This window comes from Trachymyrmex septentrionalis, unplaced genomic scaffold (genome assembly GCF_001594115.1).
Source record: "Trachymyrmex septentrionalis isolate Tsep2-gDNA-1 unplaced genomic scaffold, Tsep1.0 scaffold60, whole genome shotgun sequence".
Lineage (NCBI taxonomy): Eukaryota > Metazoa > Arthropoda > Insecta > Hymenoptera > Formicidae > Trachymyrmex > Trachymyrmex septentrionalis.
In genome coordinates this window covers 2,498,764-2,518,231 of record NW_017305779.1, presented here as the reverse complement: position 1 = coordinate 2,518,231, position 19,468 = coordinate 2,498,764, and the positions used below count along the sequence as shown (strand labels likewise).

Here is a 19,468-nt window from a genome sequence, read left to right as displayed (position 1 = left end):
TTTATTTTTGCTTTTGCGTAACTAAATAACTAACGTTTATTAAAACTCCAAAAATGTAATGGAAGACAAGCGTATTGTTAAATAGAAATAATTATCAAACATTCGCAAAATCAAAAAAAGTGTAGACGCATTCAAAATAAGATAAATTTAATTTGGACGAGAATCGTGGCGAGATTAAGATTGCAATTGTGAGAAATGACTTCTCGCGAAAATACGAGGAACAAAGAAGCAATGAATACTTAGAACGAGACGACGTTAATCGACTTAGATCCATTTTTTTATTCTGTGTTTGGTGTGAAGTCGAGTCGTGAGAGGATCGATAAAGGTCGAGCAGAAAGAGCAATCTGGTCGAATGAAAGCGAGGGGTTGCAGCAAGCGATGCCGCATTGGAACGGTGATGAAATAAAGGCAAAGCGAACGCCAAGCTGCGAAAGGGTCGACAAATTGGCGTGCCATTTGCGTCATGTTTATGCATCTACTTATAGTCTATACTGGAAAATAATTTCCACTATTCGCGATATCGCACGAAACAGTTAATTAACCGCAAAAATTTCAATCTGCTTAGTTTTAGAGACTTTGTTCTTATCGAAAATTGAAATATAAAGAAAGGATATAAAAAGCCATTTCGAAAAATAGTGTACAATAACAATATTTGAACGCATCAAAATAATTTTCTGCCACATTTGTCGTAGAAAACAGTTTTATCTTTTCTTAATGTAAAAAAAATCTCTTTTATTGTATATTACGAAATAATTATCTGGAATAATTACTGAAGCTCATCTGAGAAGACGGTTCTTTTATTATACAACATCGTTAATCTGGACGATATCGTGCGTATCACATCTCTGTACCTTTCAGTTTATGAAAGAGAAAGATTTAAAAAACTGTAAGAGGATGACATCGTCGGGAAATAACGCTACAGCGGAGGAAATGAGGTAGATTGAACGAAACAGGAATGTGTTTGCTGTTTACATTATAGATGTTTTGCTGGATTGCGTTTTTGTGCGATGTTACATCGCTCTCAAAGATCTCCTTTAAATGTAATGAGACCTTGAAACTTCATTAGAGAAAAAGAACGGAAGAGTACGAGCGAAATACGAACGACAAATTACTGCCTTTTAACGAGAAACGTAACTGCAAAGACGATCGTGCGTATACTGATAATATATAAAATTCGAGGAATCATTATACATATTTATCTTGTTAGTTTTCACTTTATTGTCCTTAATACTTTTCATCATACAAATTTACAAATTACCTTAGCGTTAAATTTTGTACAATGTTTCTCTCTCTCTCTCTCTCTCTCTCACTCTCTCTCTCTCGGATTTGTTGTTATTTTATAGTAATTTAAAAGATATAAAATCATACAATATAAACTTTAAAATCAAGATAGTTCTTTCGTCAATTTTCGAACTTTGGAGAAATATTTACTCTAAAAATTCTAATAAAGTAACTATATATGAAAGTACTATCTGAATTTTGTTGTTATAAGCTCCAAGAGCAAAAAAGAGTATGACGTTTTGGCATTTGAATGTTTGTCATGTTGAGAAACATATGCATTTTTATCAAAAAATTAGGTCTATTTAACGTTTGTGATTACACTGACTTGCTATATCGAAAGAACATATATGTAGTCAGTCGTCTGTTTTATAAAAATTTGTTTCATAATACAAACTGTCAGTGTCCGCAAACTGAAAAAAGTTGATAGCCTTTTCAACACAATTGATATAAAACACAATTTATATATAACATCATTAATTTGTAATCCTTTTCAAAATAATTAAATTTAATTATCACAGCACATATAACGTCCAATGTTGTAAGTTCATGCAAACTGAATTATTAATTATTAGTCTTAGAAATGTAAGAAAAGTAGAAGAAAACTAAATAAGGTTTACTTGTACTTTTATCAAATAAAGAGAATCTTAAAAATGGTCAAATATCAAATATCATATACTTTTACATAATATTTAAATCTCTTTGACGATATTTTGAAAGTTTTTTAATGAAATTCCTTCTGGTTGATGCGGAGGAAAAAGCGTAAACTAGATTGTACTTCGATCTCAGCTACCGCATACTTACGGTAAGATTAAACATTTCTATATAAGGACCGCGAAGTTTCAAAGTTAAACTCGGAGATAAAACTATTAAATACGCTCTAGATACTGACAGAGCAAGTATTACATAGTGAATGTTTTATCAACACAACAGAGTTACGAACTCTACCTCTCCGAAAGTTAGGTACTTTCAAAAAGGCGTTACTTGATGCAAAGAAATTTGCAAAGAAATTTACTTTTTTTTTGTTCATGTATCGCATTACAACATCACAAATGTCAAATCAATCAATTATGTCTAATTTACAAAAGAAAGATGAAAAAATGTAATACAAATATTTTAATTTATTTAATCAAAAAATTACATTTATATTTATAATTATTTTTTTTTAAATTATATTGATATTTTCTGTCACATTTTTTAAGTACTTCAAAAATATTTCTAAATAGCAATAAAAATTGAATAAAGTTCATAGAAAAATTGAATTAATCTTTAACTTATTTGAAAATGCAGATTTTATAAATAAGATAATTATAAGCTGCATTGTTATAATGCTTTATAATATTTGTTTGCAACTGTAATTAGTGCGTTGAATGGTTGTTTATTTCAATAATTGCATATTCGAACGAAGCACAGAGAAAATAGCAATGTCAAATCATCAATCAGAGATAGGAGAAACAGAGAATGATAGAAAAGGAAAATTAAAAAGAGAGAGAAAAAAGAGAAAGAAAGGGGGAGAGAGAGAGACAGAGAGAGAGAGAGAGAGAGAGAAACAAAGAAAAAAGAGAAATATAGCTTTATTTGTAATTGACAGTGAGACTATTAATCAGTGGAAACTTGATTAAGAGTCGTGATATGCTGATCTCCACCCTATTCTCTCCTCTCTCTTTCATGAGGAATTTCGGGATTTAATTTAATCTGATTTACTTTCATTACATCACACTGCTTCGCAGCTATGTAATTGAAATGTGTTACTTGGGATATTCTCAGATAATTTTAACGTATGCCACGCGAAATTATAAATCAACAATTGCTTTCGAATGAGTGAAATATTCTCTAAAAAACGAAACCTAATTATATTGTCACATTTACGATTATAATAATACATTGCTTTAAATTTTTGCGAAAAGTAAAATGATATAGGATAATTTCTAAAGAAAAAAACAAAATTAAAAAACTGTTACATCGAGAAAAAACTATTACAATCGAGATGTAATTGTTACAACGTGAAATAATCAAAAAACTTGTTTCCTAAAATTAATTGAATTATAAAAATGTTCTTTAAACGTAAATTTCTTTTCCTTCAACAAACACTCGCGAAATCTTCTTTGAATTGTCGAAGACGATTCTCAAACGTCACGCAAAGCATTTTTACAGCTTTTTTGCAGAGAAAATTCAGATTACTAACGGCAAAGACATTTCCGACAATCGTCGTATCATTGATGGTTTCAACAAAAAAACTTATCGTAGAACATATCTTTGGAGCACAATTCAACAAATTCGTATGCTAATATATAGGACAATTTATAATAGTTATCTTTTTACATTTTCCAGATTACATTTTCGTGATACTTTCATATTTGTTAATATTATTTATTGCTAAGTGAAAAATTATGACAAAGATTTACAGCAACTATTTTTCCACTTTTTTACTTTCTTATACTAATTATATTTCATAGTTATTAATGTAAATTTGAATACATAAAACCTTAAGTAAATGAATCCGAGTACAAAATATTGTCTACTTTTCTTTTTTCTTCCAAAAAAATAATTGACGAAATAATTTTGATGAAAGTTTTAATGTTTGCGAAGTAAGATATAAAATAATTTATCATTTAATCTATATATATAAAATAATAGATTAAAATAAAATGTTATGATATTTTGCAGTTCGCAAACATTAATGCCAGTATTATCAAGAAAGTATCGATGCAATATCTATGATACTAATACTAATATTAGTTGAGAGTTATAAAAATTATGTACTTCAACAATTTGCACTTTAGATAACAAGTGAAAAAATGATTATTTGTGAAAGACGTTCTCAAAAAAAAAGCCGCTGTGTAAAAAAGAAATCCCATACGCAATGTCAATATAGTAGCAAAAAAAAATGAAACAAAAAAGGCAATTAAATAAAAAAACTTTATTTTTATATATGCGAGAATTGTAGCAGTGTGAAGCAAAAGTAATAGTGCTTCGCAACAATAATGTTATTTTTGTTTTCTGTACACAGAGAAACCTCTTAAAAGCTTTTCCTCCAAACTTTTTCGCGTTATATGTTTATCTTGCATTATATAAGCACATTTTTTTCTTATATAAATATACGTATTTATCTTAGTAGTTAAGTAAAGTAATTTCAAGTAAATTAATTTACTTGCATTTTGATATTTATATTTTAATATAGATATATCGATTATATGTTAAAAGCTGCGTGAATAAGAAATCATTGACTCGCGCTTTTACAATGATAAAATTTGTATTTCATTTTTATATCTTACTGGCTGTAAAATGTGAAACGATCTTCGCGCCGCGAACATTTGTAGCTTACCACCATTTTACAGTCGCAGTAAATTACGTCTTGTTTAAATGCTTCACCCGTTTTACTACGAGTGAATATTTTCTCAGCGAAGTCAAGCGCGTCAACTGCTTCGCTGTGCTACATCGAATGCTATTCTTCGCTGTGTTGAATTAAATTAATTATTTCGAGGTACGGGCTGTGAATTTCATTTACATATATCTATTGTAGTTCGCGAGATGTAGATTGCATTGCTTGTTAAAAAATTGTGTTATGTTAAGAAGATGCCTTGAGAAATAACTTTTATGATATTCTATATATTTTATATGTAAATTTATATCTATATATTGCGGAATATTTACACAATGTGAATTTTGTTAATGTTATATGTAATAATATTAATAATTATTTTATTGATTGAAATATTCAAAATATGTTAAAATATTTTGGATATTTAGATAGATTATTTAACGTTGAATGCATATTGATTGATAATTTGATTTTATTTTTTCAATAAAGTATACATAGATCTACAACATATAAAAAGATTTTTTTAATTTAGTTTTTGTTAGAAAATGCTCCAGAATTTGAGCAGAAAATCTAAATTTATTTGTAGATATTTTCTGTCTGCTACGATTTCTTTTTATTTTCGACATACAATTAATAAAATATAATTATTATCTCTCCAATTAGAGTATTGATTAATACCCGTTCAAGCGCCTACATTCGTACTAACCTGATTTGAATGTACATAGTTACACATCGTTATTCATTCTTTAAATGAATTATTTATTATCTTATAAGGGTTATATATGCTCTGGATATATAAAATTGTTATTTATATTCACGATTCACATGCTGTGGCATATTCAGAACAAGCTTGAGAATAAACTAAGTTTATAGTGCAAATATAAGATGTCCTTCAAGATGTCGCCTTATATCGCCTTATATTTTCCCAAGCTAATCTTAAAACACGTCAAGTTTATTTTATCTGACGATCTTCAAAGAAAATTTCATAGTGGCGTTTTGGGAATATAGAGTAAGATGTGACCATATAAAAACTAATAAATCTGAGTTATAAATTTTGTGTTTACTTCTTCAGTTTTGTCAAGTACTAAATTAATCGCATCATTCGTCTTGTCGTTGAAAACCTAGCGTCGTATATTTTACTAGCTCTCGTCGTGTTTGCACATTTAATGTCTGACAAATGTTGCACGATTTTGCCGGATTCAAAGTTAGATCAAAGGTTGCGCGAGAGAAGCCAAAGAGTTGAGGCACGTTTTCAACGAATATCATATGTCGTCTTTGCAAAAAATATGTGAATAGTGTTAAATAGAAGTGTGTGTGTGTGTGTGTGTGTGTGTGTGTGTGTGTGTTTTGAACGATTAATAAACTTGAACTTTTACTTCTACTGATATACTTCTTAGTCGTGAACTTTCAAGGTTAATCCCACGTTTTTAACGATTTAAAATATCAGTTTGTAGCACGCAACGAGTTATTTGAGATTTATATTCAGGATATTAGATTACATGAAAAGTTTAGTTAATTTCGTATTTTTTAAAAATAAATTATAATATTCGGAAATTATGGAAAAAATTCTGTTTATCTTCTCTAAAGTTACGAGAAGCAGAAAATTCTTGAGCCGATATTACTTTGATATGCATACGTAGTTAGAAATAATAACTATAATTGAGTTAGAAATATAATTAGTCTAGACACCTCTAGATTAAACATCATATTATATCAAGAAATTACCGCATACTATTTTAACAAATCACTCTTCATCAGACATGCTGAAACGAATAATACGTCAATCATTCTCTCTCTGTAGCTAGAATTTACTCACCTTCCATAGTCATATTATCTCCCAGTTTCATCTCGGTAGTTGTCCTCTTTTCCGCACATTCACGCGGCACTCATTAAGCGCCGATTAACAGGATCGTTCGACACTGATTTTCTAAGCTTCATTCTTTCTCGCTTCTTTACACTTACATTAATCTTGATTTGACGACTTAATTATTTCGTTCGCCGTGTTTATTCGCGGACATTTGTCAATTTATCACGTGCACTTGTCACTCACGCATAATCTTAATAATCTCGTAATGAATCATAATTAACGTTTCTTTTTTTTTTTTTTTTAGTAAAATCAATAATTTACTGCGAAGTGGATTCCAACGATTGGACCTCTATACCGATTTTTCGATTTTCAATGCACAATCAAGTCGTTGCTCAACGAAATTGGCTCTTTAAATTCTTCGTGCTGAGTACGTACGTCCTGAAACGATTTATCTCTGATAGTCTCTGGAGAGGAATGCTTCGTTCGTCTCTGTAAAACAAAAGTAGACGTTGGTTAAAGTTTCAATAGGTATTGATCATCAAACATTATGGGAATTGAAACGTGAAAAATCGACTGTGACATATATCCGGATTATAAAATAGATTTGGATAAAATAGATCATGGAATATATGCTAATTAAACATTTCCTGTGATTACGTTTGCGTAATATAATTCATGGGAAATTGTGTATTATGCGTGATGTAAACCCTATACGGCTTCCATACTAATTCCAAAGCGTAATTTATACTGCTACTATGGGAATTGATAGGATTAAATGTGAAGAGGGTAACAATCGCAATGCGCGATAATATTCAGGACTTTCGCATATGCATATCTGTGTCAGATGCCTTTAGTTTAAGGTTAGAGATACGTGGTTGCTGACCTTTCGAGAGGGATAAGGGTTGATTATAAGCGACGCCGCAGGTGCTTTGGAAGGAAATAGTCCACGCGCCTGCGAGATAACATTGTTGCGTTTAATGTATCACGGCGGCATGGAAGTTATCTTAATACGAGAAGTCAGCTATTTTCTCACTTTTTTCTCTTGCATAATGTAACAATCGGAGGGATGCCGCTTTTTGCAAGCTTGGTGAATTTTAATGAGAAGGGCAAGCGAGTTGCGCTTGTTCTACGGAAATTAAATATCGCAGTTATATCTCACAATCAGTTTCTTTTAAGCGGTATGAAAAATATCTCATTTCTGTTTTCTTTCGTTATTCTGTTTGAATTGATCGACTTATTTTCTAATTTTTATTAGGAAATGTCATGGTGGGCAACATTTCACATTTTAAAATCTATGCCGGTGGAAAAATAACCGGTTGGAAAAAAAAACAAAAATTGGTTTTTTCTGTTAAAAGCAATAAACAGAAAATTTTGTTATCGATATTCTAATCACTATTCTAGTTTAACGTCAATTGAGAAAATATTTTCCAATTTAAATTTTATTCAAAATAACATCCGTAATAGATTAAAAATCGATGTAACAAATAAATTAGTTTTTTGTCATAAGATGTTGTATGGCGAACCAGATTTACATTAATAAACAATTTTTATTTTATTGTTATTATGCTTTTCTCATGAAATTCAAAATTAATATAAAATTTAACAACATTTATATTATATACATATTATTTTTAAAGTTTTTATTTTAAAAATATATTTCATACATTAAGTTGAATTAAAAGATATTTTTATTGTAAGATATTTATTATAAGTTTGTTTCGTTTTTCTTTAAACTATTGCGCGTGATTAGTACGCTTTACTAATTAAAGCAAAAATATCGTTTTCATAAAGTACACAAACATTGTATTATTGCATATTAATCGTTTTTATAATTTTTGTTAGTTTATTTCATTGGGTAAAGTCCAAGACGATAAAATCTGGAATTTACCATGAAAGGTTTTTTTTTATCCACTGAATTTTTTTTTAGCCAACCCTGAAATATTGCGTTGATGATTTAATTAAGGGATTTATAGCAAATTGTAAATGCGTGCTGCGATATGGCGCGCGTTGTCACATTCAATCGGTCGTTTCACCTACGTGCATTGCGTAACGTGTCGGTGCACCTGAGAGTTGGTATCTCTATGTGTTACGTGATCCTCTCTCGAATGCACTCAGAAGCATAACACGTCGCAATTGTATTCCGGCAATTTCAGCATGTTCCTGCCCCGATCAGGTACAATCCTATATTGTATTATGCTTGTAACGCGAGATTGCGTTTCTCCTATCTCATGTAATTATTTCGGAATTAATATTTACTAGAGCGTCGACATATGCAAAAATTGCATTGTTGAATCTTGTTAATCAAATATAATAACATAACGAAACATTACGAGATATTACAGATAATATAACGCGTAATATGATATATAAAATATAGCGGTTTATTGCATTTCACCTGCGTCAAATCACATACGTAATCTTAACGTAATACATATTTAATCGTTAATTATTAATTTCATTTTTTATATGAAAATATCAACAATATACAGGATGTAAATTAATAATCATTAAATATTCTAGGGACATATTTCTATCGACCAAATAAAAAAGAGAACATGGGTCTAGAAACGTTTAGTTTTTTGGATAGGAGGAATTATATTGTTTAATAATGTCAAACAATTGAAACTAGTAAACATTTAAATATTGTCGAACATTAAACGCTATTTATATTTATATAAACTTTTTGTAATATTTGGAAATACGTTCCTAAAATATTTGACACTTATTAATTTATACTGCATATGTATTGTAATAGAATAAGCATATTTGAAATACCTGGTGCAGTGAATATCATAATTATATATGTTGATAAAATTCATAATAATTATTTGCAGAAGATATAACAAGGGTAAACTAATATGGAATGCTAAGAAACTAAGTAAAAAACTATATGAAGGTTAGAGGTACATTTAAGAGATAGCTGTAATTTTGTGGGCGTTTAATTTTGTGCTTGATATGTTTTCCTAGTATATTAGAGTACATGTTAGGTAAAGCGTTGAACTACCACAACCCACGTCATTCTGTGGCTTGGAGGTAAAGCGAAATAGCTGAACGTAATGGCGAACATAATGAACATAATTCGTGCATTTACCTTTAAGCCATAAAACTACATTGGGTTCCCGAGCTACATATGTATATAAAACCGCTATTCTTTCATGTCGTAAAACGACATTGAATGTCTTAAATTTTAAAATGCCTTTTTTAATATTTATTCTTAGATTTTTAAGCAGGAGATAATATTGATCCCGCTTTTAACTTTCGAAAATAATTTTGGAAGATTAAATGATTTTTCTGTTTTTCAATTTATAAATTATTATATTACATACGACTCTTTAATTTAAGGTTATTATTAGTAAAATAAGATGTCCCATAAATGGTCTTTAAAGATAATATCTGAACAGTATTACGGAAAAGCTCTTTGCAATGCTATAGTCATGCTTTGTTATGAAGCTATCAAAAATGATATAGTTGATCTGACTTTTATTTTAGAATTTTTTAAGAACTCTTTTCTTTCCATGGCGACATTAAACGGATTATCTTTCTTTGAAAAATATTGGACAGACAAACAGTGCTCCTTGAATCGTGACTGAAACATGGTCGCTGCTCTAATTCGCAGAAACGGAAGAGCATATTTTCGTTCTGCTTCCGTCCATTATCGTTACGAAAAATATAAAATATAAAGATAATATGTAAATATGCAAATTTAAAAAAACACTTAAAGTTCATGAGATATCACAAACATTATGCCAATTGTAATCATATGATTATGTACAAGCACAGCTGTTTTTAGATTTAAAATTCATATGAAATGTTTCTTTTCTGAAAATTGCTTTCTGCTATTTTTTTTAGATTGCAACGTTGATCATACTATTATTAAATTTCATAAATTTAAAGATTTACTATAAAAAATGATTAATATCAAGCAAATAAAATTCATAGCGAAAAGATAACGAATTCTCTTTTTCACAACATACGCTTTTAAGAAACAGAATGAATTTAAACTCTGCAAGAACGTAAGATGCCATTGAGAACTTGCTTTGCCAAAATGGTGAGCAAATAAACTCCCAATTTTGTCGTTGCTTACATAAACCTCCTTGGACGCTATCATATTCAAAAGACCAAACTTGGTCGCTGATTTACGCGCTTATTCTTGACGTTTCTTTGATGTGCTGACGATATATCTTCGCAAATAGTTGATGTATCTTTAAACGTGACGTATTGGAATTCTATTTCCACATTACATTCTATTTCCACATTACATTCTATTTCCACATGTTTAGCAAATTACGCCGTTATGATTACTTCGCGAACGCTAACATTTATTTAGCCAGCCTGCCATTTCAGTCTACGCGTAGATGCACTAATGGAGTATCATTAAATAGTCGATTATTTATGATGAAATTGAATATCTCACGGAGACATTGCTGATTTCGCATTGCCAACAAAAATGTATGTAAAACGAAAAGTGCAATAATGAATAAAAAGTACCGGTAATAATAATATCGATAAAAGGTATAATAGATGTAAAAGACTTTAATGACATATATTTAAAAACTTAAATTTTCGCGTTAAGGAGAGAAGATATTCGATTATCAAAGAAGATATTTTACTACATGATGAATATATAGAGGCTAGAGAAACAAACATTTTATTAACTGTCGTATGCTTCATATCAGAACGAGGTACCCATGTGGTTTGTTACGGTTGCCGTATTGTATCGCGGCGATGCGATGTATCAGAACAATGATATCTGTTGATGGAAATAGATATACACACGGTTGACCGAAGTTGGTAATATGTATTTAAATGAAGAGCTCGCTCGCGCTTTTACGACACGGCGACACCCAGCGTTATTATTCGATTGCGCCCACGTTATTATGTGTCTAAATTGGAGAAAAGACTGAGAGAGTTTAAAGAGATAGCCGTATGCCCATTTCCAGAACGGATATGTTCTCTCGACCGTGTTGTAAGATATATGTATATTCGCTTGTGCGCTCCGCGTTTGTCTCGCACAGAGTCGTTACGTACCTAGCTTTGACATAAACGTAGCTTCTGTAAATATGCATTTGCAGCCTCGAATAATTTGCACCAACCAGAATTTCGAGCGAAGCTGCAGTTATGCACGTTACATTTAATCACGTAATATCGACATTGTTTAAAAGTAACTTTCAATATTTTTTAATCAAAGAGATCATTTATTTTATTTTAGTATTTTATTTTGGTTCTGCAAATGCGTCAGCTACTGTAATATTCGTTATTTGGACTCAGAAAAGTAGTCTACGTAAAATATATGAAATTTGAAACATATTGCTTCAATTTATTTATTGATTAATAACAATTTATGAGGACAATTCTACAGTCGTTATTAATTGATCATTGATTACGAAATTGTATTTTATTATAATTTATTAAAAAATTGCATATCTTTTATATATCAAATTTTAATTATAATTACCAATGGAAACGAATCAATAATTTGTTCTAGTAAAATAAAAGATATATGAATTTGAATTTAAAACGTCGATGAATGGCAGTGAACAGAAAAAGTAGGCAGTGTAAAACTGATATAGACACGTGAAGAGAAATGTATACATTGTAGTTCGATTGTAAGTTTACAACGTACGGTCATGTGTCCCAGCCAGCAGTGCTCTCGCTCTATCGATTTAGGACGATTCTACGTAACCGCGACAACCAGTCGGCTTGTATATACACGGTCTCTCTCTTCCGTGTTATATCTTTTATCACACAATCATAAAGAATTATACAATCGCCAATGCCTACCATTTTCGAACTTGCCTACTTTTTTTCGAACTTCAACCACGCAATCATTTTGTTTTACTTTGCATCTGCTGGCGAATCAAGCTTATACGCAGTTGACAAATTGACTATACTAACGAAAAAATTTATTAATAAAAGCATCTATTTTATAGTACATAAATTTGAATCAAATATAGTCAAATAATCACTAAAACTGTTCATATCGTTTTTGCGTCTCACGATTGCCGATTGTCGTTTCGTAAGCCATAATGAGTTGTAATGAGATTAATCGACTGTAATTTTGTGCATGGCCGCTTCTTATTACAGCTCATTACGTAGTTGCACGTGCAATTCTGAGCAAGTCGGCTTCGGTATGGCGTGATGAAGTACGCGCCAGGAGAGATGGCACGAAAGTACGTGAAACTGTCCTTGACGCGCCTATCGATTTTCTTGAGCATCTTATTTGGTTGAAGAGCAGAAACACATTCTCAGACAGGAATTCACTTTTTTATAGCGCCGCCGCTGGTTGTTGAACTTATTGCTTTACATAACGAGTGTGATTCGATTGTGCCCAGCTAGCGTTATTAACATTATAAGTATCGACAATGTTCCAGAAAACAACGTGTTGCGACATAATGCTCTTTATAAAATTTTAAGAATGTTATGGAAGATAATGCTATGGGTATAAAGGATACAGAAGAGTCTTAAAATAAATTTCATGAACCATCATCGTCACAATTTAATATTTAATTACCATAGATGTGTTTAATACAAAAATAAAAAAATTGTGAATGAAAAATCACTTGTTTATTTTCTAAGATGTATAAATAAGGATTCTAAGATGTATAAATCAGATTTCTGCTAATCTTAAATTATAATACTCTTTTTCAATGGCATGTTTTTGCCTTTTGCCAAGCAACGAATACGCAGATTTTATAAATAGATAAAATTATCGAGAAGAAGCTTGAGGTATGTAATCATCTTCGATCTTGATTGCGTGTTGCGAAGCTCAGCCTCGAACTTGTCCGATCTTTCTACGTAAACGGGAAGGAGTTATGCGGGCGTTCGTAATATATATAATCTTCCTTGCTCTGGATAATAACGGAATAACGAAGAGCTGAAGTGGAGAGACGAGACACCTACGCGAACAATATTGTGCTAGCAAAGTCAATGAGGTCTAATTGACCGATTCAGAAGTAATAGGGTGCACCTATGTCAGATTTCGACGAAAATCAGGTCGCGCAATCTAAAACCGAGCGAGATTACGTCAGTATCCTGATTCGCAATTTGTCGCCACCGCATAATAATGTTGCGTAATCGAGCCTGCAATGTTTACTGAGCGAATCTCCAAGTATACGGCTAGGAAGAACGGAAATTCCTACGAAGTGGTGACGCGAGTATAATTACGCCTAAGCAAAGTAAATATGGCAACGGAATGGCTATCTAGCATGAATTTATTGCAAAGAGCAAATGCTGTTGTAATTAATGTGTAAAAAGCGTAGATCAATGCATTGAGCCGTTTTCCCTTTATAATGTCAACAAATTTGGAAGTATATCGAGAGTAAGGACGTATGTTTTATTTATAATTTGAGAATGGAAGGTTGTTGCTCCTTTATCACAAATTCAAGAAACCATTAAAAAGTTGACTGCGTAGTATCGTGATAATAGATCCATTTTTTTTCTATTATTAATAGATGTAGCACAGCGTTATTGACGTAAAAGCGTCGTGACGCTAAAATGTAACAGTAAAATTGACGTCAAAGTCTCACACGATCAATTATCAATGAATTACGTCATGTCACCTATCGCCGTGGCGAATTCAAGCAAGGAATATTTGATGAAAAGTAATGATTGAACTTTTAAGTACTAATATTCGAAAATTTGATGATGAAAAATATCTTCTTGCGAAGAAAAAAATACGAAATAGCTAGAAGAAGCTTCAAAATTATCTCGATTCAAGATTAATTTTGTTTTAACGAGGTCAGAGTGCATACGTCCTGCATAAGATCGAGTGATTAGGGACAATAGCGAATCGGATATGAGAAGTCAAGTGTTTCGTCCGAGATAAAATTTATTCAATCGAGATAAAAGAATCCTTTTTTTATGCAAAAGCTTAATACATATTATTTTCGCAATTATAAATATTATATCTTATGTGACGAAAAGAAACTCGAGATGGTTGGTATTATTTTAAAATTATCTCTGTTATTTCTTCTTACATTGTTTATATTTGTTACATGTACACTGAAATTGAAATTGTAATTTGTATTAATGACTTTTAGTATAATTAATTTGCAAATAGAAGTTGATGGTACAATATAATATAATTCGCCGAAATTAGTGAATAATATAAACAACTATAAAATGAATATGATATTATCGATTATCATTTTCCGCTTACAAACATATAAACAGTAAGATAAGAAATGTTATATTGCATACAATTTTGCGTCTGTTAAAATGAATTTCACTCACAATATATATACGATAATCTGATCTCACTTTTTCTGATGTTGAAAGTTCTCAAGAATCTTCTTCTTAATCAGACGTTGCGGAATTGCAGAAATTTTCCTAACGAAATACACCGCTAGAGACATGGATATTTTAATACATAATCAGTGAAAACATGATACTAGATAGGACTCGTTTCACCTACTTCTATAACTAGTTAAAAAAAACTTACTGTCGTTAGCGTATTCACATAAATGTAATTACTTCTTTTATCTCAATAAATAATGTGCGTATGATAGTTGGCCGCAAAATTAACTGTCTTCGCAAACTATTACATAGAATTTTTACAAAATTATTCTTAATACTATATATATATATGTATATATAATATAAAAAATAAAGTTATATATATATATATATGTGTGTGTGTGTGTAGTAGGGATTATTTAATATTTGTCGCATATTTTCAATTTTAATTACATCGATGACAGCTTTTTAAAAATACATAGGTAAATTCATATTTCATATATTCTTGTAACGTAGGAGCAATTTGTTGCGTATATAAATTTCACAAAATATTGCATAAAGCGGTATTCACTCTTATTAACTCGTCGCATATGCTTATCCTTTGAATTTTGAAGTCTTTTGCATGTAATAAAGATGATTATCAGCGTAAAAATTTATTTAAATTTACTACAAATTGCATTTTAATGCAATACCTCAATTTCAAATTTATGGGAATGAGGCATAATCTTATAAGCTGATAATTAAAGCTATATTAAACGAAATAGCAGCTATTTCAATATTTTAATTATTATATATTTGTTTAAGCTGAAATTATCAGTAGTTGAAGTATCTTTGTGAATCAAATTTTAAGAGAATATGTATAGATATTTATTGATTAATTTTAGCTAAACTTTATTTTGATAGAAATCTTGTACTTGAATTTTAATGGATATAATTTGTTAAATATTAGATGTTAGAAAATTGTTACGCACATTGATTGTATCGATAAAAGACATTTGTAAAAAAGAAATAATGTATATGTCACTGTAAATCTTTGAGTTCTCGTCATTTGGGTCAATCATAAATGATTACGTATTATAAAATGTAGAGATCAATATTAATAAAATGATTAGAAGAGTAACGCAATATTTACATATAATAATTTAATATTTTAACAATTATAAATGGGAATTTAATTTCTTTCAGTAGAAAAGCTGTGAGAAAGAATAATAATGTATATATTTTCTAATAACGTTATTAAATGAAAGTTATATATGAGCTTTCAATTAACTATATCATATTTTGACTATCATACACTATAAACAGGTAAATGTATAAAATAACAAATAAGATAATGAATAAGATAATAATTTTTTTAATATTAATTATATAACGTAAAAAGATATATACGTAATTTTTTGTATTTTTATTTTATAGCTTAAATTTTTTAATAATTTTATTCAATTCTTCCGTCTATTTAATAATAAATATATTATATACATACTTATACATATATAATACAACGCGCGTATCTAGATACATTTGTATATCACTTATATATTAACAACTCTTGTAAAAAAAATATTTTCCCGCGTTATATTTTGCAGCGATAGCTGAGAGTAAAAAGTTTCGCGGAATCATTGCTTCATTCTACGAACCACTTCATCTAGTTTTCTATTTCATCCCTAGAGCTTTACTTTTATGTCTAGTTATGTAAAAAGTATGTAAAAAGGGGAATTAAACATGACAGGATACTAAATGTAAAATTTAGAGCAAAAAATTTCTATGGAGAACAGTAGTTTATAAAATAATTCTAGGGAATAATAAATCCGTTTCATACATTTGTGTCCTCATTCATGTTCATAAATACATTTAGTATGTTCTCTTTCTTTTTCCTTTTTCTTTCTAAAAATTTGAATATTTTAATTTATATAAAACATACAAGGAGTTTTAAATAAATTACGGTTTTGTTTGTAATAGAATGATGAATTGTTTGAAGAAATAAAATAAAGCGTTGCACTGTTAAATCTATAGTATTAAATTTTATCTAATTTAAGTTGCCATTGCTGCTTTTCGATATATCGTTTATACTAAATTATACTATTTTATACTAAAATAATGGATGAACTTGACATTATATAGTGTCAAATTGATACTATTAAATCTATATGGTGTCAAATTTAAGTTGTTACATTGAAAACAATTTTGCTGAAGTATCTAAAAATTTAGCTAGATATAGATCTGAAAAATAATTTGGACCATCAAAATAGTTGGACCATCAAAACAATTATTATATTAGATCAAAACATTTTGCAGCATTGTTCATCATGTTTAAGATTCCTGCAAAATTATTTTGATGGTTCAATAAAATTATTTTTAGATCTGTATCTAGCCAAATTTTTAGACTCTTCAACAAAATTACTTTTTCAGTGCATTGCTCTTATTCAATACATCGTTATTTTATACTAAAACAATAGCTAAATTTGACATTACACAGTATCAAAAATTTGTCTATTGTTATTTTATATTAAATGAAAACCATCGTTATTTTATATTAAAGCAATGAATAAATTTGACTCTATACAAATTTATCCATTATTTTAGTATAAAATAACGATATATTAAGTAGGAACAGTGGCTTAAATTAAGTTAAATTTGTTACTGTTTAGATTTAACAGTGTAGAATAGCATGCACATTGCGAAATATGCATACTGCCAAATATTTGTACAGGAAGAATTGTTAGCAATAATCAAGAAGATGACGCGAGATCTACGTTTAGAATAGATTTATTTCTTACATCAACGTCACTTAGCGATAACAATGTTTCTAATGGCTGCGTTCAGCAGAGAAAACTAATCAGTTAGCGCTTAGTGATTCTTTAATACAATTGGTTTCTACACTTAGATTTAACGAAGAACTAAAGGCAAGAATCAATTATATTAAAGAATCATTAAGCGCTAACTGATTAATTTTCTTTGCTAAACGCAGCCATTATTTCTGTTATAGCTTAATCTGTTACATCAGATGTAACTAATATAGTCAGAATACTCATTATTTAATATTAATTTAATGTTGCATGTAATAAATAAAACGAGAAGAAAAGGGAAATGAAAAAACTTTGCGTAAATATTGATTCTGAGACATTCTCAATCGCGCATTATGTCATCTTAGATTTTGAAAAGAAAAATCATTATGCCAAGCATATTATGAGAGAGCTTTTATTTGGAATGCGCGTTTATATATGGATGCTGTACAAAGATTAAAATGATTATAATTGACAGCGAAAGAAAAAGAGAGGAAATATATTGAACGAATGTTTATAGGGTATTCCGATATCTGTACGTAGAATTTATGAAAATATAATTAAAAACTTATTCACGTTTTTTTAGTTTTTAATTTCATATTTTTCCAATTTTTATTTAGAGCAAAGTTGACTAACATACTCATGTAATTTAAGTCAACTTTATCGTTACGATTGTCATATAGGCATAGAGCCGGAATAGGCCAATCAAAGTTACTTGAATAGAACCGTACTATTGGTGCAACAGATCTGTAAACAAACGCGATTCACGATCTACGCGTCATGCACACACGTGGACGTCCATCCCTTCCTGCTTCACGTGAGAACGTGATCAAAAGTGGCGCAACAACACACGAGGGTGGGAACTTTTTTTCGGGTTGCGATGTTCTTACTTACTCGCTATGTCAGGCGAGGATAGCAATCTCTCACAGGAACTTTTCTCTTTTTTCGCTTCTCTCTCATCTAACCGCGCTGGGAGATCTCTTCCAGCAAAGAAAGAGTGTCCTTCGCCGAGGGCACCGATAGGTTGAGAATAGTCGACGCGATTGGCAGATTCTCCCTTTTTTCTCACGATTGAAGGCGCGACGCGTCGATAGGGGTGCGAGCCGGTCGAGATACGCGTTGGTCGTCGTCGTAGGGTTGTTTGAAGCGAGAATTTTCGCGGCATCGTACCCGACGCGAGATTACCCTTCCCTACGTACGCATGATCACCAATCCCTTCCGCATCTCTCAGTTAACCTTCGCAGTGCTCTCTACGAGCTTGCGAACGGAGTCGATGGAAATGGAAATCGACGACGATCAACCGTCGCTTCCCGCATCGCTCGGTCGACTGACTAGTTTGACTGGACTGCCTCCCCGTACACTCGGAGATTTTATTCCATCCCCACCAGAATCTGCCGGCGCCCCCCTTACTGACAAACCCCCACTCATGACACCCACTCACGATCCGACGTAGGTGCTCGGGGGTGCGTGAACGTTGAGGTGAACGCAAGCCTAGTCGTTGACCATGTAATTGATAGTTGACCGTATCATCCAAAGATCAATTAAAGGTCTGTTTCTTATGACAAAAATAATTGTCTAAAAAGAGCAATGTTTAACTTGACGTTATTAACGTGTTATTGACAGCCGATCCTGTCACCTGGATAATTACAGAGTTTTTTGTTAAAGTATAACTATTTTACGGTGCAATGATTTAGCCTTAAATTCATAATCATGTTGTACTTCCAGGGTCATATAATATGCCCCTGAAATTATAATATAAGATTGATTAAAATCAAATTACTCACACTTATATTTGATTATTCTTATCTTTATGAAATAATTATCAAAAAAGTTTTGTATGTTTGATTTGTATGATTACAACTCTTTTAAAACAGTCACTTTAGAAGTCAACTGAGAAAAGAGGGTGCACCTTTCAACTACTGTCTGTATAGTGAAAAGTTTTAAACTTTAAAAACCCCTCACACACACACACACACACACACACACACACACACACACACACACACACACACACACACACACACACACACACACACACACACA

The 19,468-nt window shown here is 30.7% G+C and overlaps 1 protein-coding gene and 1 long non-coding RNA gene across 2 annotated transcripts in view; one reads left to right on the top strand and one right to left on the bottom strand.

The window, feature by feature from the left end:
- Positions 1-18,751, bottom strand: part of LOC108752589 (probable serine/threonine-protein kinase mkcB) — a 75,684-nt gene extending 56,933 nt beyond the window's left edge. The window contains 2 exon segments of the mRNA XM_018493515.1: positions 6,417-6,896; positions 18,320-18,751. Of these exon segments, the coding sequence (XP_018349017.1) occupies positions 6,417-6,447 (31 nt within the window). The 5' untranslated portion in view covers positions 6,448-6,896; positions 18,320-18,751.
- LOC108752590 overlaps positions 1,985-19,468 on the top strand; it is a 19,960-nt gene continuing 2,476 nt past the window's right edge. Inside the window, exons 1-2 of the long non-coding RNA XR_001939576.1 lie at positions 1,985-1,997; positions 5,810-5,816. This is a non-coding gene — a long non-coding RNA (uncharacterized LOC108752590). The remainder of the gene's footprint in view (positions 1,998-5,809; positions 5,817-19,468) is intronic.